This window comes from Camarhynchus parvulus, chromosome 1 (assembly GCF_901933205.1).
Source record: "Camarhynchus parvulus chromosome 1, STF_HiC, whole genome shotgun sequence".
Classification (NCBI taxonomy): Eukaryota; Metazoa; Chordata; class Aves; order Passeriformes; family Thraupidae; genus Camarhynchus; species Camarhynchus parvulus.
In genome coordinates, this window is record NC_044571.1 from 81006433 (window position 1) to 81028760 (window position 22328).

Consider the following 22328-nt stretch of genomic DNA (forward strand, 5'->3'; position numbering starts at 1 on the left):
CATATAGTTAATCATACAATAGAATCATGGAATATAATGGTTTGGACTGGAAAGACCATAAATATCAAGTAGTTTTAGTTACCCTGCTACAGGCAGGGACATTTTCCACTAGACCAAAGCCCCATCCAACCTGGCTTGAACACATCCAGGGATGGAGCACTCACAGCTAATCTGGGCAACTTGCTCCCACGACTTACTACCTTCAATTTCTTCCTCTAAACAGGACCTCTTTCCATTTAAAGCCATTCCCCTATGTGCCCTTTTGAAAACTTCAGCATGGATTCGTAAATAGGTTGATATATTCCAAACACTGTCATCCCATTAAATTCATCTGTGCCACCTTTCCATGTCATGACCTTGTGTCAGGAAAGGTTCTTGAGTGAAGACAGAACTCATGGATGAGTAATAAGGGCAAGAACATGTGCTAGAGTTCCAGCAAGAGCAATATGCAAGAACTCTTGAGTGAAAAATGTGTTTAAGGCTACCTAAAGTATAATTGTTGCAGAGATAGATTTAAAATATTTTTACTTTTTTTGTTCTTGTTGTTGAGTGAGAGACTACCTTTTAGCCTGTGTATTTGACCTTAAAACCACTGCTAGGGTTACTGGGGAAAGGGTTACTTATATGCTTCAAGTTTGGCATGCCAAAATACTTTGTGAAATGAGTGGAAAGTAACTTTTAGATTTGGTTTTGATTGGGTTTTTTTAATGCTGGCATTTTTAAGACTTTATTATAATATAATAAAAAGAGAAAAAAATTATTTTGTCCTAGTTTTTGTGATATTCCCTTAAATACAGAATCTTGTGGTACTATAAACTGACCTTGGCAGGTTGAATTTGTCCCTATATGGCCAAGTGAGGCAATTAACTTCTCAGGTGAATGTGTTCTGCAGCTGTAGGAAGTATATTAAAATTCTCAGAGCAGCTAAATCCCTCACAACTCCATTGACAATTGCCAGCAGCTTCTAGGAAGAGCTAAGCAGCCTCATTATAAATCATCAGGTGAACAGAATGAGGTTCAATGTTTAAAGAAAATCAGAATAATAATTTCATAAAATTGAAGCACAAAGCTCAGTGGAAAGCAAGAATTAAGAAGCAAGTTATTAGATTTTTAAGCAATCATATGCAATAAAGCAGCTGAAATATTGTTTTATGATAAATAATATTGCCAATGCAAATCTGATTCATTCTAATGGCTACTGTAATTAACTGCATGGTGTGTAAGGTGCTAATTTTGTGGATGAATAATTGGTTAAAACAAGTTTTATGTATTGCAGTGTAATATGCTTGTTCAATTTTCCCCTTAATTTCAATTAATATGGGTTTTACATGTACTCCACTGTTGCAGTTTTATGCCTATTATTTTTAATTAGGGAAAAGAAATACCTTGGTAGAACAGAACAAATGAGCAGCACTGTGTGTTTTTCCAAGTTTATTTTTTTCATTAACATACTTCAAGTTTGTATTGTTTAGCCTTCCAAAAATGTTAATAATCACTGCTCCTGAGGTTGACTGGAAAAGGTGGTGCCAGCTTCCACATAAAACAGAGGGGGGAAAGTAATCTTTCAGCTCTCTCATTTACTTTCTGACCTCTACACAGTGTTTTTCAGTTCAAACTATATGTTTTATTACCCTTCCTGGTGTTTCCAGTGCTGCAATAGATTTTAGTGATTAGAACAGTGGGGTGGTGTCAGTGTTCACCACTGAAAAGGTGTGTTTGTATGCAGTCATAGCTGCTTTATGGCAGAATTGATCACCAGCTGGAGATTCTTACCCTTTTCCAATGAAGGTGCCTACCCATCAGAATGGGTTCTTGTCTTCTGGATGGATATTGTTAAACTACATGAGTGCCACCCTGAGAGTCATATATTAGCCTTCATTTCTTTCAAGAAAAATATTGTCTGTGCCTCAATCTTCTCATGGCATAAAATACATCTCAGACTGTGCTGCCTCTGCAGCTCAGATAGGCAGGTGTGAGCACCATCCCTGCCCCTCACGAATGCCTCTGTGGCAGGTAGACTCTCATGGAGTGGACAGGTTATTTACATTCCCTTTACTCTGGGCTGCCCACACAAGGGACTCCCTAGCTCCTAAGGTCACTGCTTGGTTGATAAAAGCAGAGCAAACGTTCTAATAGAGCTTTTTTTTTTGTCCTGCCTCCAGAGACAAATCTTTCTAGGTGTCAGACAAATATCCAGCACCATTGATGCAGTTGTTTTATCTCTGACTCTTCTCACTTCCCCAGTATTAAAGATCTTGTGTCCAGAGTGCAGCTGGAAAGAAAATCTCCAGCCTACCATTCCTTAGTTTGCCTGGTGCTGTCAACAGAGGAAATCTGTGTTAGTAATAACAGTGTGCTATAAAAATAAAGGTATTCAAGGTGCTGCTGAATTTTATTTTTCTGTGCATTTTACAGAAGCATAAATAAAGAACAGAAATGCAAACATCGTGTTTTGAAAGCCAAAAAAAAGAAACTTTCACCAATTCTGTCTAAACAGAGTCATTGCCTAACCCACATTGTCAAACCCTTCACAGATATTTTAATGTATTCATCTGTATTGCATTGTTATCCTCACTTGGTAAAGAGAGAGGAGCAAGAGACGTAGAAGAAATATTGGGGGAAACTTTTGTTACAGAAAAGGGATGGTGCCTAGGTCATTCTGTTTGCACAGGATTAGCTTCATGTCTCTGAAACAAAAGTGTTTTCATAGAATTGTAGAATGGCTTGGAAGAGATCTTAAAGATAATGTAGTTCCAATTCCTCTGCCATAATTAAGAACACTTTCCACCAAACCAGGCTGCTGAGAGCCCCCACCCAACCTGGCCTTGAACTCTGCCACAGATGGGGCATTGGCAGCTTCTCTGGGCAGCAGAATTCACTGATTTTCCAGAAGTGGAACTTTTTTATAAGGTTTCTAGGGAATAAACCTCTTATTAGCATTTATACTTCAACTAATATTTCTGAAGGTTTGAAGAAATTTCTGCAGATGGAGAGAAGTTTCTGGGTTCCCTAATATATTAGGTTATAGTGTCCAAGGTGCATGTTTTAAAAATACTCATGAAAAAGCAGTACATTAAAACCAACGTACATGAGGTGAGCTGATGAGCTGCAGAGAGAAATATATCATTTGGATAATACAATATTTAAAGAAAGCCTCTTTCTTTCTTCGTTTCCTTTCTTCGTTTTTATTCTAACATGGTCAGCATGTGTACCAATAAAAACATCTTTTATGAGCTATTTAAGACTTTTAAAATACCTTTCCCACTGTTAAAAATTAAGCCACCAGCAGATGTCTGAAGATCTGGCTGTATCCCAGCCCTATTCACTAAACCCTCTGCTTGTTCCCTGACAGGCCAGATGACTCTGAGGACCCAGCATGTTCAGGACTCCAAGATGGGCTTTGTAATCAATGCAATATACTCCATGGCCTATGGGCTCCACAACATGCAGCTGTCCTTGTGCCCAGGCTACGTGGGCCTCTGTGATGCCATGAAGCCCATAGATGGTCGGAAACTCCTGGAATCCCTCATGAAGACTAACTTTACCGGGGTCTCTGGGGACATGATCTTGTTTGATGAGAATGGTGACTCACCAGGAAGGTAAAGTTGACATTTGCCAAACTGTTTAGTAGCAGAGATGATAACAGCACATAGTAGGTATGTGCAGACTTTGCAACAGAGTTAAGGTCTCATACTCCTAGTTTACATTTCCTGATTCCTGTGCTTATTTTGCAAAAATAGGGTTGTGGGGTTTTTTAATGTGCATTTTTTATGGCATTTCAAGTTAGAGATGTGGGCTTTCAGGTGCAAAAGCTTCCTGCATTAATTTGCATTTTCATCTGTACCATTTAAAAGTATTATTATTGAAAACAAATTATCAGACCTTTATGTTTGTAGATCATGTCCACCACAGCTTATTTCTCTCTTTATGTGGGTTTTTAAGTGTATGTGTTTGGTTGACCTATAAACAATCATAGCAGACTTAGTTCTTTCCTTAAGAAAGCTAAAACAATATCAGAAGTATGTACTGATGCATCTGGGATTTTCTAAAATCAGAATTGTTAAAAAACCTGCTTACATATATTCCAAATGAAATTTTTCCACTTGCATAACACACTAAGCTATCAATCCATACTGTGCTGCTCTAAGACAAATTGAATTTAAACAAAGCTTATTTTGCTGGTAGCATGCATGAATATGTATACATACATCTATGAAATATAAGACAAGTTTTTCTATGACACCTGTATCCATAGAAATGCACATTGGAAACAGTCTTGAGGTTGGGATTTTTCTGGGTTTCTGGCTACTGAATTTTCAGAGGAAGAACAGCAAGCTAAAACTATATTTGTTTTCTATATTTTGATGTATTTTCTGCCTTGTTCACTGCTTTTGCTCTGGTTTTGTTCGAGACAACCCATTATGTGCACATTATTGGAAGGTTTTAAACATCTTTGTTATGGTTCCATATAAACAGATGATTAGAGGGAAAATTTTTATCCTATATACTCATTTAAATTTTGTCTCCTCCCACTAATGTGGAAAAAAGGAAATCATTAACTTCCTAGTAGAAAGGAGTTGGAAAATTTAAACTCATTGGTCAAAATATTTTGACATTTCCAAAAATTTCTGTGGTTTCAAACCTGATTTTTTTTTTCATTCTATTTGCAGACCTGTAAATTCAGCATTCTCCCCAAAAGCAAGCAGGACAGCCGCCTACACAGCAGTCTGTGTCTGTTTCTGGAGGCACAAACTTTCAAATTCTTCCAAATCAGACTCTAAGGAAGGGCACTGTGAGCTAGTAGGAGAACTCAGGGACAAACTGGCAGAAACCTAGGAAAATTTCAGACGGAAATTTATTTTCAGAGCATTTTTAGCATGAGCAAGGCTGTCTTCTGCTAAATGTTTCTATTTTTACAAATAGCTGAATTTTGAAGAAAGGTGTTAAGTCTGAATTTTTCTGCACAAATTATTTTTAAAAGACATCTCAGGCTTCTTTAAAATTATTTCTTTTTTGTTTTAAAGGTGTTCAGATGCAGTGGACTGTATCCTACACCATTCCAATCAGTCTCTTGTATGAAAATGACTGTGATTAATGAGTGATGTGTGACCTGCCAAAAATAAATATGTAACATGACAACATCAATAACAATATCTAAATATTGCAAATGATCTTTTGCTTTCCTTTTCCTCATGTTGTCATTCTTAACAAGAATAATTTAGCACTATTTGTTGCAAGGAATTTAATTGAATATCTTGGATATTTTTAAATTCTAAGATGAGGAAATTATGTCATGTGAAGTCATTTACTCAGTCACAATTGGACATAGGTATTTCCCTGAGGAGCATGGGGACACCATGTGGAATGTGTACCTCAGGATAGCCCAACTTTAAGAAGGTCCAGCTTCCCTGGATTTGTGTGATATTTGTATCTACTCAAACTAATGAACTGTGAGTGGTTACAAAGTGATTGCAGAGTTTGTTTTCTTTTGAATCATATTTATTTGTCAACAATAGTCACATCATTAAATCCAGTCTATGTGCTTAAGTCAGGCAACATTGAGTCAAAATGTACTTTTTCATGATTAAGAAGATTTTATAGGGAGTTCCATTTCTAACTTCCAGGTTTTGAGTAGTATATAGTCTTTTAAGCATTGTCAAACAGTATTTGCAAGAGCTTGGAGATGGTGCAGTCATACTGGAACAACTCATCTGCCCTGTTGCCTTGCACTGATAACTCCATCTCTGCTTTGTAAAACAGGAATTTAAATCCTCACAGCTGTACTGTGGTGGTGGTGTTAAGCAGGAAATCAGAACATAAAAAGCCTTTCTGACCTAGATAACTCAGGATTTTAATGTATAGAAAAAAGGTTTTGATATTATATAACAGATGATTAATCCTACAAGATGTTTTGAATCCTGACCCTATTTCAAAGTCCTTTATGTGTACGTTGAGTTTTAAGCAGTCTAGTGTAGGGCCTGTTTTATGTGAGTCAGGAGACATGGAAATAAAAACAGAGTATGGAAGCCATGACTCCTCAGAAAGATAACAATTATCTGTAAATACTATCAGAACTCTAAAGAATAAATTGAGGAGGGAAGAACAGGCAAGAAAAAACAAGATGCTGATGTTTTGACTGTGCTACCAGTAGAATGTGTGTTCCTAACAATATCATGGCACTTCTGTTTTGAAACAAGTATTTTGCACAGTGATTAGAGCACTGCTGGAAATGTGCTATTGTACCATCTGGTCTCTCCTATCCTAAAGTGACAAACTGTCCCTGTATTATCTCAAGGAGCCTCCAGGGAACCAGTGACTCATGAGCCTTCACTGTAGCAATGGGCTTACTGAATCTGGCTATTTCTACCCATCCATCAATACTACTCTCCACAGAGAAGACAAGACTTATTAAGGCAATACTGTATTAAATTTGTTAGGTTCCTTTCCAGTATTCCCCTTGTGATGTATGCATGGAACTACTACTGGAGAGGATCATTGGTTTAGGTTCTGTGGCCTGTCAAACACTGGCAGTACTTTTGTTAGTCTGCCCATGAAACCCTAAACTGAAAACTTTAACAAAGTTATATTCATGGGTGTGTTGAGTGTCAGACATTGTTGAATAATGGCTCTACTGTGGCTTTGGTGCTAACTTTTTGGTTAGTCTGTTAATCTTTGACAAACTGTTACTATGGCTGTGAACCTCAGAAAAAACGTTAGTTTATAACCAGGTGCACAAGTCTGTTTCTTTGGGTTTATGCTTGTGTTATCTGGATTCAATTATTTTGTGTCAGTCTGGCATTCATATCTCCAACTTTGAGATCATTGTTGAAGCTGTGAACATTTCCTTCTTTATACAATATGGAAACTGAAATATTTCAAAATGTAGAAATATAACAAATTTTTCATTCTACATGTGCTTATTTCTTCTTCATTGTAAAGATTCAAGAACAATATAATGTGTGTAATATCACATGGTCCATTCAGTCAGACTCCACTTTCATTTCCTTTTAGAGGCTGCTTGCAGTCCTGATCCTGCTCTGCGTGTGAATTTGGCATTGAATCCCTGCTGTACCATCATTTCCCCACTGGGACAGAATTTTTTATGATGTAAAGCATCTTGAGATCAATAGATGGACAATATTATAAAACAGTTTTCCTGGTTTTTTTGTTTGTTTTTTTTTCTTACGTCAGGACAGGAAAAATACTGATGTTAGATATAGTATGGCTACTGCTTGTCCATCTTAAAAATGTTTCCTCAAAATTTAAGAGATATATCAGTGTATCTGTCATTGTTTAATCCCAGCCAGAAACCAAGTACCTTGCAGATGCTTCCTCAGCCCTGCACCAATAGAATCAGCAAGAGAACTGAAAGAGCAAGAGCTAGAAAACTCATGGGTTGAGATAAAGACATTTTAACAAGAAAAGCAAGAGCCATCCACACAAGCAAAGCAAACCAAATCAAGAAATTCTTTCATTTCTTCGTAGGCAGGCAGGTGTTCAGCCATCTCTAAGAGAACACGGCCCCATCATGCATAATGGTGACTTGGGAAGACAAAAGCCACAGCTTCAAACATCCCCTCTTTCCTTCTTCTTCCCTCTACTTTATGTTCTGAGTATGATGTCATGTGGTCTGAATACTCCTTGAGAGTATTCACTTGGGGTCAGCTGAGTCTCCTCTCAACTTCCCATTCATTCCCAACCTCCTTGCCAACTTGACAGTGCAAAAAGGCCTTGGCTCTGTATAAATCCTGCTCAGAAATAACAAAAACATCTCTATATTATAAACTGTTTTCAGCATAAATCCAAAACACAAACCTATACCAGACACTGTTAAGAAGAAAATTACTCCATCTAAACCCAGCAGGGTATCTTACTAGAGAGATTGTTTGATTTAATGAGCAGGTTATTTTCCTCGTTTGTACATTGAACTTCATAAATTACACACTTACAATACCACTCTTAATGCAACTGTGTCTATATGCTTTGCCTTCAGGACTAATTTGGTGCTGACTGTCAGGAAAAAGATGTCTCCTTGTTTATGAGACAGCTTTTAAAAGTCGAGTGTCATAACCTTCTTGGTCTACATTGTTTTCTTGTTTGCCTTCAGCAAATTTCATATTGCTTAGACATATTAATTCTAACTGCACTAAAAAAGAGGCAAAGAAAAGCATGGAACAATTTCTTCAGGAGCTTCCCAACTTTTCAAATACGCCTTATAAATAGTGCTAAAAGCACAGGAGGCCTGTATGGCAAAAAGGTGGGCTGGTGTTCAGCTGTAGGAGAAAGTGAGTCCTATGTGGCTCCACAGACTTTCTGCAGGAGTGTGGGAACTGAAGAGAAAGTAGGAGGAAGAGGAACATGAAACTGAAAACTCTGATGAGCTCCATCTTTGACCCAAAAGCAGCCTAGGACTGATTCATGAGTACTTTTTCTCTTCCACATCCTACTTTACAAGGAATGAAATGTCTTTCAATCACCAAGGAATTACATAAAAATTATTATAGAGATTAAAAGACCAGCATTTACTGATGCAATGTTGGAGAAAAGAGAAAGAAAAAAAAAAAAACAAAGAAAGATTCCTGGACTCTGTGCCTTAAGAGTGATGCCTGATTCCTTTCTGGGTGCCCCACCAAATTTCATCTCGCAGTCTTAGAGCACAAGAACTTTCCTTTGATCACACAGAAGTTGCTTCTACCCCATTTTAAGAGTTTATCTATCATCTTCTTCCCTCAAGAAGGGAAGAAGCACTTGCAGACAATGAGGAAGACATAATGTTAAGAATTGGCAGTATAGGTTTAGATTACTCGACATCTGCTATAGAGGGGCTCCACGTGCAATTGTCTTCCAGGGCTGGAAGGTGCACAGATTTAATTCTGTTTGACTCATTTCATTGTTTTCTTTAAATAAATAGTCATTCCCAAAAACAGAGTTACTTAACCCCAGAGTGTTCAGAGAACTTTTTATGGTGATGGAAAAAACCCCCAAAAACCCCCCAGCAATAAATCCAAAACAAAACATAATAAAAAGCAAACAAAGAAGACACCCCAACCCACCAACTTAACATACAAAGGAAAAGCAAGATTATCATATCACAGAAACTATTGTGAGATACTCAAGGGTATTGTACTCATAATTCTTTAAATTTTTTCTTCATTTCAACATACTTGATTTTTGACTGTATGGTATTCCTTTAATTTGAAATATTTCATTATGTTCTCCTCAACTCAGATATGTCTCTCCTTTCTGTTTCCAAAGATATGAAATCATGAATTTCAAACAAATGGGGAAGGACTACTTTGATTATATCAATGTTGGCAGCTGGGACAATGGTGAGCTGAAAATGGACGATGATGAAATATGGTCAGAGAAAAGTAATATCATCAGATCTGTGTGCAGTGAACCCTGTGAAAAAGGCCAGATAAAGGTAAATATTTTCTTCATTTGCTTCAGTCTTGCAGTATGCACAGCCTTGAAATTTGAAAGCAAGTTTTTTCTTGACTTCTACATGGAGATAGTATCCCACATTTAAATTAAAATGTACAGACTTATATATTTAATTCTTACTCTTATCATAATCATATCACTATTTTAATAAGCTGCCATTTTCTTGACTCCTCTATCTGTGGACTGTTGCCCATGATGCTTCCTGCAGAACAGTTAAAATACTGCAAGTCCATAGCTTACCTTGCAGTCATTTATATAAAAGCCACTGGAATGAGGAGATGTGCATGCTCAGCTGTAAAAAAAATCAGGTGTGATTTCTGACAAGTCTCACTGGAAGCTCAATTTTCTCATTCGTTAAAACAGCATGACTGAAAATTGGGAAGCAGCTGCAGAGAAGGGCTGGTGGGAGCATGACCAGTCTCTGCAATGCAAAATTAATCTCTTTAGCCTGAGTTTTACAGAATTTTAGGACACAGTCACCCTGTTTAGGTCACTAATTAGTCTTTGGCAGAGTTATTTAAGTCAGTTTCATCAGACTGATTGTATTTGTCTCCAGTGTAGACATAAGGAATTATGTCAGACTTCTGAATAATATGCTATTCCACATGAGGAGTCATCTCACCCTTGTGTAGGCTTTGAAAACAGTTAAGATCAAGCTTGGTGTAGAACGACTTCTTTCTCTTAATTGACAGTAAAAGACACCCAGACAGGACAGTTGGTTCTGATGAGAACACAGCTTCTGCAGGCGCATAAATGCAGGTGTGAGTTACTCCCACAGTCGCTGAAGTCGGGTCTGTTAGCCTGCTCCAGGCACAGTCACACACGGGGAGGACAGAGATGGACAAACAGCTAACATCTTCAGAACTGCGTGGCTCTTAGTTCCTTTATGATCTGTTGTCACATCACAGCTGAAATATCTTGTGATCCTCATCAACACATTCCCCTTCCACCTTCTGCCCATGTTCCCAGGGATTCTCTCAAGATGATCCTTCACTGCAAAGCCAAGTCGTCACACACTTAGATATATGCTTGAAGCCCAGTGTCAGAAATGTTCTGTTTGCTCCTTGTTATTGAGCATAAATCTCAGAGTTTACCTGACAGTCTTTACCTTCATGGTCTTCACAGATGATGGTGGAACCTTCACCCTAGCAAGCTCTGTGGTGGTTTTCTTGCAAACTTCTGACTTGTGACACACCTCAGTCAGATGTGTGACTGAGTTATAATGGAGGAAATTAAAAATTGAATGTAATGTTATCCAACATTCAGCTACAGTTGCTGAATCCATCCACAGGGTCTGATAAAACTCAAATACAATTCTATATGTTTGAAATAGTGTGGACATATGATTATTTAAATACATACAGGTTCAGAGGATTTTACAGATGACAAGGGGAAAGGAAGATAATATTTGTTTTAAAGATGATTATTTCTCTTAAAAGGGACAGAAAAACTAATTTACAGTTAAGTGATACAACAAATAATTATGCAGGAAATGAAAAATAAAAGGGTGAATAAATTCCTAGCTAAGAAATTTAACACAAAAAAAAGTCTGACTTTACTCTGAGTCTTGAAGAACCATTATCTTGATTTCTAGAGGAGGATACATAATCCTTCTCTGGTAGTTATAGGTAAGAAATAATCAATGTACCAGTGTCCTGATTGATTTGTCAAATTCCAAGTATTTTACGGAAGATCTTCATTGACCAGAAAGTTACATGGAAAATGGTAAATTAATTGTTCATATAGAATTCTAGGTGTTTTGATGATAACATTGGGTTTTTATTTTGCCATTTAATTTTCTTTACTATTTCATAAAAATAAAATTATGGATTTTACAATGTGTCAAGGTAATCAAAATATATTCCTTAAAATTAGTAAAAGCTTTCTAAAAATTTATTTTCCCAAATACAAAAAAAAATTGTCTTTTTTCCAACTTTTCATTCTATTTCAAAATGAAAGAAATCCCAAAATTTGATTTATTCTGGAGGACAGATATTCTGTTTTGCAAGTAGTTCTAGTCTCAATTCTTGCAGAACAAATCACTTGTGCTCTCCTGGCCTTTCCATCAATCTAACTGTTTTGGTGTTGCTGTTTTTCTTTTCATTCTATAATTAAAATCAAAACAAATTAAAACCAAAACAAAACCAACCAAACCACAAAATTTGAAGTTTTTCAAGTCCCCATATTGATGATGAAAATTAGATAATAGAATTTGTTTTTCACTGCAGCATTGCAAAGAGCAATCCCATTCTTTACGATTATGCTCTTTTACGTTTGGTTTTTTAATTAAAATTCCAATAAAGACATTTGGCTTTAAATACACTTTCTGAATTCATCATTGCAAAAGATAAAAAAGGTCAACCTATTTCTTATGCTATAATTGGAAGTATTTGTAAACTGTTTGGGAAGAGGAGAGAAACTGGGAATACTTTATTTCAAAAGAAAAACAAATTGACAAGAAGCACAGATGTTCCCAGAGATGATAAATAAGGGTCTTTAAAAATCTGCATTTCAATCCTAAGCATGCAATAACATTTGATAGTAAATTATGAAATGAGTAATCAGGTCAGATGTTAGAATGGAGAAAATAAGATTCTCACCTTTAAATGGTAATTAGAAATGCAGTAATTAAATAATTCTGGGAAAAGTATGTTCAGTTTGCTGTCTGGAAAAATAAGTTTTTAATAAATCACTCACTAGTGGATGAAAATTAAGCACCCAAAAGTCTTTGGGTAACCAACACTTAGGGACATAGTACTGTTGACATGTTTCTCTGTATGGACCACCTTGGAGTGAATTTTGTATCTTCACTATCATGCACTGACTTCTGTAGGCACAATGATATCTATGGAGCTTTGCAAATTCTAAGAGGGGAAAAAACCCATCTTTTTTGTCATCCTGTACCTCCACTTATACTTCTTAAATTTCAAAAACTCTTCTATTAGAAAAAAATACATTAAAAAATTAAATTAGCAACTGGGTTAGCACAAATATGTGTTTATGTTGCTAAAACAAAATGTCAATTTTCATCTCAGGTGATCCGTAAAGGAGAAGTGAGTTGCTGTTGGACCTGCACTCCTTGTAAAGAAAATGAATATGTCTCTGATGAATACACGTGCAAAGCCTGCCAGCTTGGCTCCTGGCCCAACGAGGAACTCACAGGTAAATGAGTTGAGGTTGTGCTTGGGTTGTCAATGAAAGTGCTCATCTAATGAGCTGAATAAACAAATGGCAGATACAGGTGAGTATGAGAATGGTTTTGGTCAGAGGGAGTATGGGGATAAAGCTAAAATTTGAGCTGAAGCTGATATCTCCTGAACCTGATCCAGGAATTATTCACATAGTTCAACTCCTTTCTAAAGACCTGAACTACTAGATCTTGAAATAAAAAAAATAAGTCCTGGTTTTGTGTTCAGTCCTGTCCTAACCTCTAGCTGGTAATACAGATCTTACCCTTTCTATACAGAAAATAAATGCATATCAAAGAAATTATTAAGAAATATTGAATTTAGGAGTTTTATTATCCCCCCAAGAAGAGGAATAGTACACTACCTTCTTTTTTAATCTGACAAAGTTCTGATTTAGTTGCTGTAGTTACTGCTGCTAAAAGCTTGAGTTCTGCAAACAGACTTTGGTTTGCATTAGTCCTTTGTTCATCAGTGTTCTGGAACACAGTGTTCATCCTTGCCTTGGTATAGACCTCTGTGCTCTTGCAGAATACCAGTTAGGCTTCTCTGGAGATAAATTACTCCAACATTAGATCCCACAGCCCCTCTTCTTTATGACTAAGAAACAGAATTCAAGTATTCAAATGCTCGGAGCACAAACCACTTCAAAACACTGTTCAGGGATCATGTTCTCACTGTGCCAGGCTTTATATAGACAAGGGGATAAAAGGCAGGTAGTTTTTTCTAAAAGAAGTCACAGACCTGATTTGCATATAGTTTCTACAGATGAGGGGAAGCACTTTGAGGTGTGAGGGAAGACAATGGAAAATACAGTTTGCTGCGTGAATTTATGTAAGTGGGAGAGCATAGTGGGAGGCAAGGCTTGGCCTCTAGGCAGATTTTTATCCAGAAAGTGAATCCTTTCCTGTTTAAGGACTGTTGCATCGCTGTAATAAATAAGCTTGGCTACCAAATTATTGCAAGAATGCTATTTAACCATTGAACTGATGTGGTACTTTTCAGAAAACATCAAACATGACACTTTCCCTGAGAAAAAAAATCTTTCAACTGGGAAAACTGGACTAGCAGTGAAATGGACTTTCCAGTTCTGCTGTGTCTATGCTTCCGCAGTCTTGCTGCCCCAGTTCTGCCTCCCTGAGCAACCAGCAACCAGCCAGCAAATCTTCTCTCAGGGAAAGATTTCTTGTGTCAGGAGAATGGAGAAGGGGAGAAAAGGAGAACAGGCTGTGTGTGTCCCCAAAAACAGAGTAGTGAGGGAGGGGCTACAGTGTGGGGCACACTTCTCAGAAGTGCCAAAGGCCACGTTGCAGGGACCAGATTAGTGCACCAGGCTGGTCAGTACACGAAGGTCAACTAGTGCAATTGGTCAGCTCTTCAGCCTCCAGGGATTTTGTCTGCGATATTGTATATCCCAGCTCAGGCCCTTGTTCAGATGAGCACCTGAGGTTTTAGCCAGCATAGATCAGCTAAAAAAGGAACTGCTGCAAGTCAGTTAGGAGGGCATTTGTTCTAAGTGCCAACAGAGGAGCCAGAGAACCAGTGGTGGGAAGGAACTGTCCACTGGCTTGGTGAAGTTTGTGTAATTAGACACTAAGCACCATATGTAAGCCAAAGTGGAGTGACCAGGCCCCAAGTTGACCCTCAGGCTCTGTGCTTTAAGCTGGCTCCCCAGGACATGCAAATTTCCATGGTTCAAGCATGGTTCACCATGTCAGTGAACATTGTTCCATGTTCAATGACATGGTGTTGTGGTCTCCTGGGAGGATTCACCCTCTGAAAGTCTGACTTTGCCCTCACAATGGAAAAGTAAGATGGATTGGCCTCTCAAAAGCTTTCATAGGTTGAGTTTTCCACCTATCAGTGATTGTTTTTAAGGAAATCAGTTGTATTTTTACTCAAGCCGATAGATTTTTGCATTACATGAGCAAACATTTTGTGTTTGTTTGCAAAATTACATTTTGCAAACCATTTGTCTGGCTTCAGACATGCATTTTATGCCTTTATGGGGACCAAAATCAATCTGTACACAAAGGAACCCTTGACTTCAGTGCCAAGCAACATTCCTCAGCAGATCTAACACTTGTTCCTCAGCCAGGCACAAATTTGGCAGGCCCTATTTGGAAGCTAAGTCCTTTTTGGCCTCCATGAGCACAGCTAGTGGAATGTGCCCTCCTAGTAATAGGACACCCATCACACCAATCTCACAACTCCAGAGCTGCCTGGTCCCCACCCAGCTCATTATCAGCATGATGGCTGTGTCTTGTCTTATTTAACTTTGTATCACAAAGAGATTTCAAGAAATCTATTGCCAGCCCATCCATACAAAACAATGAGCTCTATTTTTAATGATCATATTCCTGGCGCAAACTTTTGCGCTTGCAAAAAAACTACTTCTCAATCTTGTTTAAAACATAGTATTTAGTAATAAATGTGCATTAAAAGTAAGGAGAAGTTGGTGTATTTTTTATTCTGGCAAGGAAATTTCCTTTCTGTTTATTAAAGTATACAGCAATCTCCTTGAAATGTCCCTACATCTGATACTGCAGCATACTAAGTCTCTTTGCTTGATAAAGCCATTTCCTAGGGAATGTCAGCTCCACAAGGCTACACATACAAAAACTCATTAGAATAAGTCTTCCCTGCAAGATCACCTTCAGATGAGAGTCTTGTAAATTTATCAGCCACACACCTGAAATGGCTTTTAACATGAAGCTGCACCTCACTGTTTGCCAGAGATCTGAACTTGGATAAAAACTTATTTGGAATCTTTTCTTGGCTCACATAACAAAACACTGCTTACATCTTTCTTATGCTCAATGGTCAGCGTCAGTTTTGTGCCACAAAGTTTACTAAATAAAACACGTAATGGCAGGGATGTTACTGACAGAAAGGAAGACAGATTAATGCACTTTTTCAAACACGTATGGAATATCAGAATTCAGATACAGCAGGGGGAAGACAGAAGGGTTGCAATATGTGTAGGAAAACAAAGTTATTCTCAGAACAGAAAAAGACATTGAAGCGCTGAAGTACAGAAAGACATGGAGAATCCAAAGGTAGTGGAAAAGGTAAATGTGAACAACAGTTTCTCCTGATTAAACCAGTCACTGGAAAATGTCTCCACCTAGAAGTGAAGGTGAGGCAAGAAAGAGAATGTTAACTGCCCATATTTTATTTTGTCACAAATTTCAGATTGCTTTTGCATGCAAAATTCCCCAGGGATCAGGCTCCTCCTTGGACAGAAGCCTAGTAAGTTGCTTCATTTTCTTAAGATTTATATGTACTATCCCAACATGTACCAGAAGTCATTTTCTTCCTCCTGGCCTAATATCAAGTTATGCTTCCCAGTCTGCTGTAGCCCCTCCAAGTCCCCATGTGTTGTGTTGGCAGCATCCATCCAATAGAGCACCAAGTTTGCACAGTAATGTAGCCAGCATGGCTGAGCTACAGACTCAGCTACAGCAGGAGGAACTCAGTGGTCTAAGTCCAGAAGTATATGCCAGTCACTCCTCTCTTCCTCAAAACTCTTCTTTGCGTTCTATTCACAGCAGGTGGAAGAGAAATAGATGCCACACAAGTTTAGATACGGGTGGAGGGATTTTCTTAGTGATGATGACCAACACTAATGCTGATTTTTCAGAAGCTTTAGATGAATCTGAGTATGTGACCTTCTGCATTCAAAAATGGTGCTCTAAAAAGACCAAATAAATTTTGTTCAATGTCTCAGAGCTTTTCCAGTGTTTGTAGGAGCATCTTGGTTCAGTTACCAATAATATTTAAGGACCTTTTGAGGTGAGGAAGAAGCAATTATTCTGTCTTTCTGACATTCAAGGACAGCATACAACAATACAAAATCCAAAGTTTTGTCTAGTGACTTCAGGAATGGCAAGAAAATTAGATTATATTAATTTCAGTGACAATTGGATTATTTTCAGGTTGCATTGACATTTTTCTCAGTCTCTGTGTATTCCAAATATGCTGACTATTTGATTTTCTTAATTGGATTCCCATGAAAATAGGAGCTTAACTATTTACACCTCTTGAAATGTTTTCTTTGCTATTCAATGGTGAGAGTATACATCAGAAATATTTATTTTTTTTCTATAGCTACAAAAATGCTTTCACCAAATAAAGTACAGTAAAGCCAGGATAACAGTGTGATTTTACTGCCCATCTGGAAGTGACAGATAAGAGATGGATTATCCAAAAAACCCTTGGATGAAAAGGACTGAAAAGTGTGTGTGGCAGGGTCTGAGCCTCAGTTTTCTCATAAGACTGGATTCTGCCCCTCACTCAAGCAGAAGGTGATTCATCTCTTGCCTGAAATATTTTCAAAAGGTAGCTGCTTGCTCACATCAGGCTGCTTTCTTGTATTCCATCTTGCAAAAATGTTGCAGCCATGGGTGATTTCAGCAATTGTCTGACACAGGTCAGAACACAATCTAGCCTATGCTGACATTGAGTTTTCTGCTGAAACATTACTAGGACCTTGCTTTTTGATCATAATTGTTAAGGCTATAATTGAGGCTAAGGGTTGGAGAACACAATTTTCATGTGGTTATTTCTAGTGTCATAAATGCATATCAGCAGAGATTTCCTGTTTTCTGTGCTCCTTATTTCTCTTTCCTTTTTTTTTCTTACTGCAAAGGAAATGTAACCATTGCCATAAGTGTCTTGCACTCTATTCCTCTTGGAAAAGGTGTATGTGGATGAGTTAAGGGTTCAGGTGGCAATATTATGACCAGGATCTCATTTTCTGCTCCCTTGGTTCTGGGTTTGCACTTTTCTTTCCCTAATTGCTTATTCCAAATAGGATGTGAACTTCAGCTTCCAGTCCAGCATGAGCCACACAGCACTTCAGGCTCAAGTGAGCTCATTCAATATTGCTGAGCTCAACAAGCAGCGCTTGGAGTCTCCCTGGCTGGATGAAGAGGAAGACAGAAGGATCCACTTGTAATTGTGCCTTATGTTATGGAAAGTTTGCATTTGGAACAAAACATTTACAACACACAGAGCCAGCACTTTTTAGTGAAACTTAAATCAAACAGTAGAGCTGGCATAAGGATAGACCTGATTGTTGTAATTCATCAGTTGTTCCATCATTCTGCACACTTCTGTAATTAAGGAATAATTTCCCATATGGTCACAAAGTAACTTTAATGTACTATTCCAAGATTCATGGCTTTACCTCTTACTGCAGTGCGCAGCTAAATCCACATATTCCAGTTACTGGGCACTCAAACCCCTGAGCTACAGGTGCTCCAGCTTTCATGGTTTAAGATGTGACCAGCCCCAAATCCTGCCCTGCAGAGGTGGCAGGACACACACATGCCCAGTCATCAGCTGCCTCCATTGCCTGTGCAAAGCCACCTTTGCTGATAGTTTCAGTAATGGGTGCCAGTCTGGGTGCTGCAGCATGCAGCTGCTTTTGTAGCAAGTTCAAAAGGTCCCACCAGAGTAGGGCAAAGGACTGGTGACTACAGTAATTTACTATAGCACCAGAACAAAGTTCTGGCATGTTAATGTCATGTCTCTCTTCAGATGGTCGAGATTCCATGTGAAGGTCAGGGGCCTGATATGTCCCCCAGGACTCTGGAGAGTATAATTCTCTGTTGGATAATGTTGGGGTTGAAAAATCAAATTATAAAAGCTATCCCATCAGCTTTATGCAGATTTTTATTCTGATGCTGGCATTTTTGCATCTCAGCTTTCCATATATGTGGAAGCCTAAATAACTACTCAGGAAATCCCTCTCCCATCTTTTGGAATTACAATGAGAGAAAAATTTAGAAGCATTGATATAAAATATTTAATTTCATAACATAAATAGACTTTGAATAATGAGTGCTAAATAGCATATGAAGACACATTCATTACTAAAATGTGGTTAGGTTGTTTGCATTTCAACCTAGAAGTTTGGACTTCTGATAATCTTGGAAGGATGTCTGAAAAATTACCAAGGAAACCAAATCTATTTTAACAGGCCAACTTGCTGACCAGGATGCCAAATCCAACTAAAAAATATTTAGAACTTACTAAACTAGCAGCAATTTTCTGCCAGTTTTAGTCTCCATGTGAAGATTCAGTGAGCTTTAGCTCATGATGTTAACTTAAGAGAAGTTATTGAATTACCTTCACTTTTAAGTCTCAATCCTATTCACAATCCCTATTCTGTCAAGTTTACCTTTGAAAATAGTTTAGTTCTGTATTTTATATTGGTTACCAAGGAAGGGATTTCTCAGTGCTAAGCTAATACAGTTTTATGGATGTTGAAGGCATCTTCTAGGTGTCAAGGTTGTAATAACAAATTAAAACCATGCTAAGAATCAAATCCACAGAAAATATGGTCTATAATATAGTACTTTATATCTGTAAGCTCTTCTCCCAGATGAACTAATTTTAATGCAATATGAAAGATCAGAAATAAGGGACAAATTTGCCTCTACAGAAAGAGGACAGTATACTAATAGACCTACTAATTGACCTATGGCACTGGTCAGGCCTTCAAAAGCATTTCTTCTCCTTGTTCATGGCAAAATTTGGTCTATCCATGAATTAGCTAGAGGCTTTTCCAAAATATCAGAAACTATTTTTTTTCCCAGAAGATCCTCAGACATCCTTATCTGTATTTTCTTGGTGATTTTGGGGGGTCCTTCAAGAAAACCTTTCCCTAGCATGTTAAATGGAATTCTGATTTTTTTTTCTATCTGCTCATCTTGCTATTCACATGTGTATCTGGTATCTTGCTCTACACTGGCTATCTTTTTGGCCAGCAGAGCATAATTACAGTTTTATGACAATTTTACTGGAGCTCCAGTCACCCTTGAGCACAGAACAACTTGATGCCTGCTGCAAATTGGACTGGGTCCAGTCTTTCCACAAGCCATAGACCACCTTAGTGCCTCAGCGTGCTAAGGTACCATAGGACAAGACTGGGCACTATAGGACAAGATGACTGGCTTTGTTCTACCTGTTCCTGAGCCAGCTAGGAGAGAAAATTTTCCAGGTGCTTGGAGACATTGATATAGTGTAAGAGATAGGCTGTGGGGCATTGTCATGGCCATTGACAAGAATGAGGCCTTTTTGTGGTACCATTTTTTAGCTTTTGTCTTGGTATAGTCCAGGTCATCAATCTAACATGAACATTCACAGTGCTGTTTTCCCATCTTTCTTGTATTTGATCTAGTTGTCCTTCTCTGAAAAGTGCCATTGTCAGAAACCATTACCTGCAAAATTATTATATGAAAACTTCACCAATCATTGTTTCATGAAGATGATCCAGTCTTTAGATCTTAATTGAGGAATAAATCATTGCCAAGTTTAGCTATCTCCTTGTAAAGTATACTCAGTGATGGGAAAAATACGACAAGTTTTCAAGTCTTTTCTCAGGTATTTCATCAAGAGAATGTAAAAAAGAGTAATAAAGCAAGGAAGGCATGAAATAGTCTGAAACTAATGAGAAACATTTGGTTATGATTCACCTCTGGTACAAAGTTGGAAATGAGGCAAAAATTTAGCCCCTATATCATTGTCTGCATGCAAAGGTCAGCTGCCAGATGAAGACCTTTTCTCTTCAAATATCCTGTCAAGAATACGTAGCAGTGTTAGAAACTGGAAACTATTTGTTTCTACAAAATATTAGTTAAATCTTGCTAAAATCAGAAATAGATTTAGAGGTCACTTACTTATAAAACTTCCTGGGGAAAAACCTACAGTGGGATATCTGCACACAAGAGAGGATTCCTTCTTGTTTTCACCCTTTTTCCCTACTCTCACTTGTGTAAAATGCTGATTTTTATGGTGTGATTACTGTGCTACTTTAAACTTGAAAAAATCAGAAAGAAATACAATGTCTCCTTCACACTGAATACTAAATAAGAAAACCCATAAAACCAGCAAGAATTAAAAAAGTATTATCAACCAATGCAGTGAAAATGTTTCATGAAAATCTAATGTCTTTCGTATGTTTAGGTGTGGTAATAATTTTATTAATGCAAGAGAAAGCTTTTCACACCAAAGCAGGCAAGTATGGATAGCAAATTAATCTGTATTCAGTAAGGAGCCCAACTGTCTTACACTAAAATGACTGCAAATTTGTATACTTTAATTGCACTAATGTCAAGACTCATTAACCCCAGTCCTACTGAGTTTTCCACTCTCTTCAAGAACACAGAAGTATCTGCCTTGTACTTTTGCTGCCTGATTTAAGGTATTTTATCTTCAAAAATATTATTTATGTAGAGATACAGAATGAAAAGATACTTGGAGAAGAAAGGAGTTAGGCCTAATATCTAACCATACTGTTTCATGATTTTTGCCACTAAGAATGTTAGTGGCAGATATGGAAAACTCTAAACCTAACGTAAAATACAGGAAAAGGCATACAATAGATTTCCCATGTAGAAATTCCCAAATTATAGTCCTGATATCTACATTTACTTCTGCTCATCAACTCATTGAGACCCCAGGTTGCCTAATTAATTGAAATTTCTTGGCATCCAAATATCCAGCAGACAGTCCTAACTACCCTCACTGCAGAAAATACAGATGTGAGCACCTGGCACTCCATCTTCACAGGCTGAAGTGCCTTGTCACAAGCCACAAGTCAGAATGACACTCCCCTACATGACCTAACCAGAACCCAGCAACATGATTACAAAAACCACAATATTTTGAATTAATTTAGATTTTGCAATCAAGCTTAACGCAAGTATAGGAGAAATAAAAGCTTTTAGTTGCATTTTCTCCATTCCATCATCCACTCCCTGCTGTCCTGCCCTGGGTAACAACGCCACTGTTCTCAGGAAGTCACACTCCAGAACATCAAGATCCTCCCCTTTGTTATTATTGGGTTCAGCTGAGGTGGAGTTCATTGTCCCCACAGCAGCCCTCACAGTGCTGCGCTTTGCTGTGGTAGCTAGAGACACGTTGATAACACAGCAGTCATTTTTCCAGGCTGTCTCTCCAACATTCCTCCCTCACCAGTATGTTGGGCATGAGCAAGATCTTGTGAGGGGGCACAGCCAGGACAGCTGACCCAAACAGACCAAAGGGATATCCCGTACCATATGATGTCTGCTCAGCAATAAAACCTAAGAGAAAGGTGTGGGTGTGTGCATTTTTTGTTATGACATTTTTGTTATGACATTTTTGTTCTGGAGAAACTGCTACATTTACTGAAGCCCTGCTTCCCAGGAAGTGCCTGTATATCCCCTGCTGATGGGAAGTAGAGAACCAATCTTTTGCTGGTAGTCACTGATATATAATATACTCTGGTGCCACAGGACACAGAACCCATCTGTATGAAAGTCATGAAAACAAGCAAGGTTGAAGGACTTGAACAGGAGATTCAGTTTTTTGTAAATAAGGATGCTTATTGTTGTAGTCAGCAACGCAACAATTGTCTGCCCAGAAATCATGGAAGAGATCATAGACTGGCCAGAATGCAAAAATATCTATCCAGCCTTGACAGTGCATACACAAAGGAGAGAAGAAGAAGAGATGCCAGTAGCAAGTTTTCTGACAGTTTTTTACTCCCGTCTATTGATCTGCACACTGTAGAGTTAAAAGTCTTTTTGACTTCCTATGGCCAAGATGCATAGAATGATTTACTAAAACCCATGCAAAACTGAAAACCAAGTGTCTTTAAATGGGTTACACTGCTAATTCAGCTTTGTTGCTAATTTATTAATTCCA

General features: G+C 38.0%; 1 protein-coding gene across 2 annotated transcripts in view; it reads left to right on the top strand.

Moving 5' to 3' along the window:
- GRM5 (glutamate metabotropic receptor 5) overlaps positions 1-22328 on the top strand; it is a 244159-nt gene that overhangs the window by 190643 nt on the left and 31188 nt on the right. For both annotated transcript variants that reach the window (XM_030953066.1, XM_030953076.1), the window contains 3 exons: positions 3353-3599; positions 9256-9424; positions 12480-12606. In XM_030953066.1, the coding sequence (XP_030808926.1) occupies positions 3353-3599; positions 9256-9424; positions 12480-12606 (543 nt within the window). The remainder of the gene's footprint in view (positions 1-3352; positions 3600-9255; positions 9425-12479; positions 12607-22328) is intronic.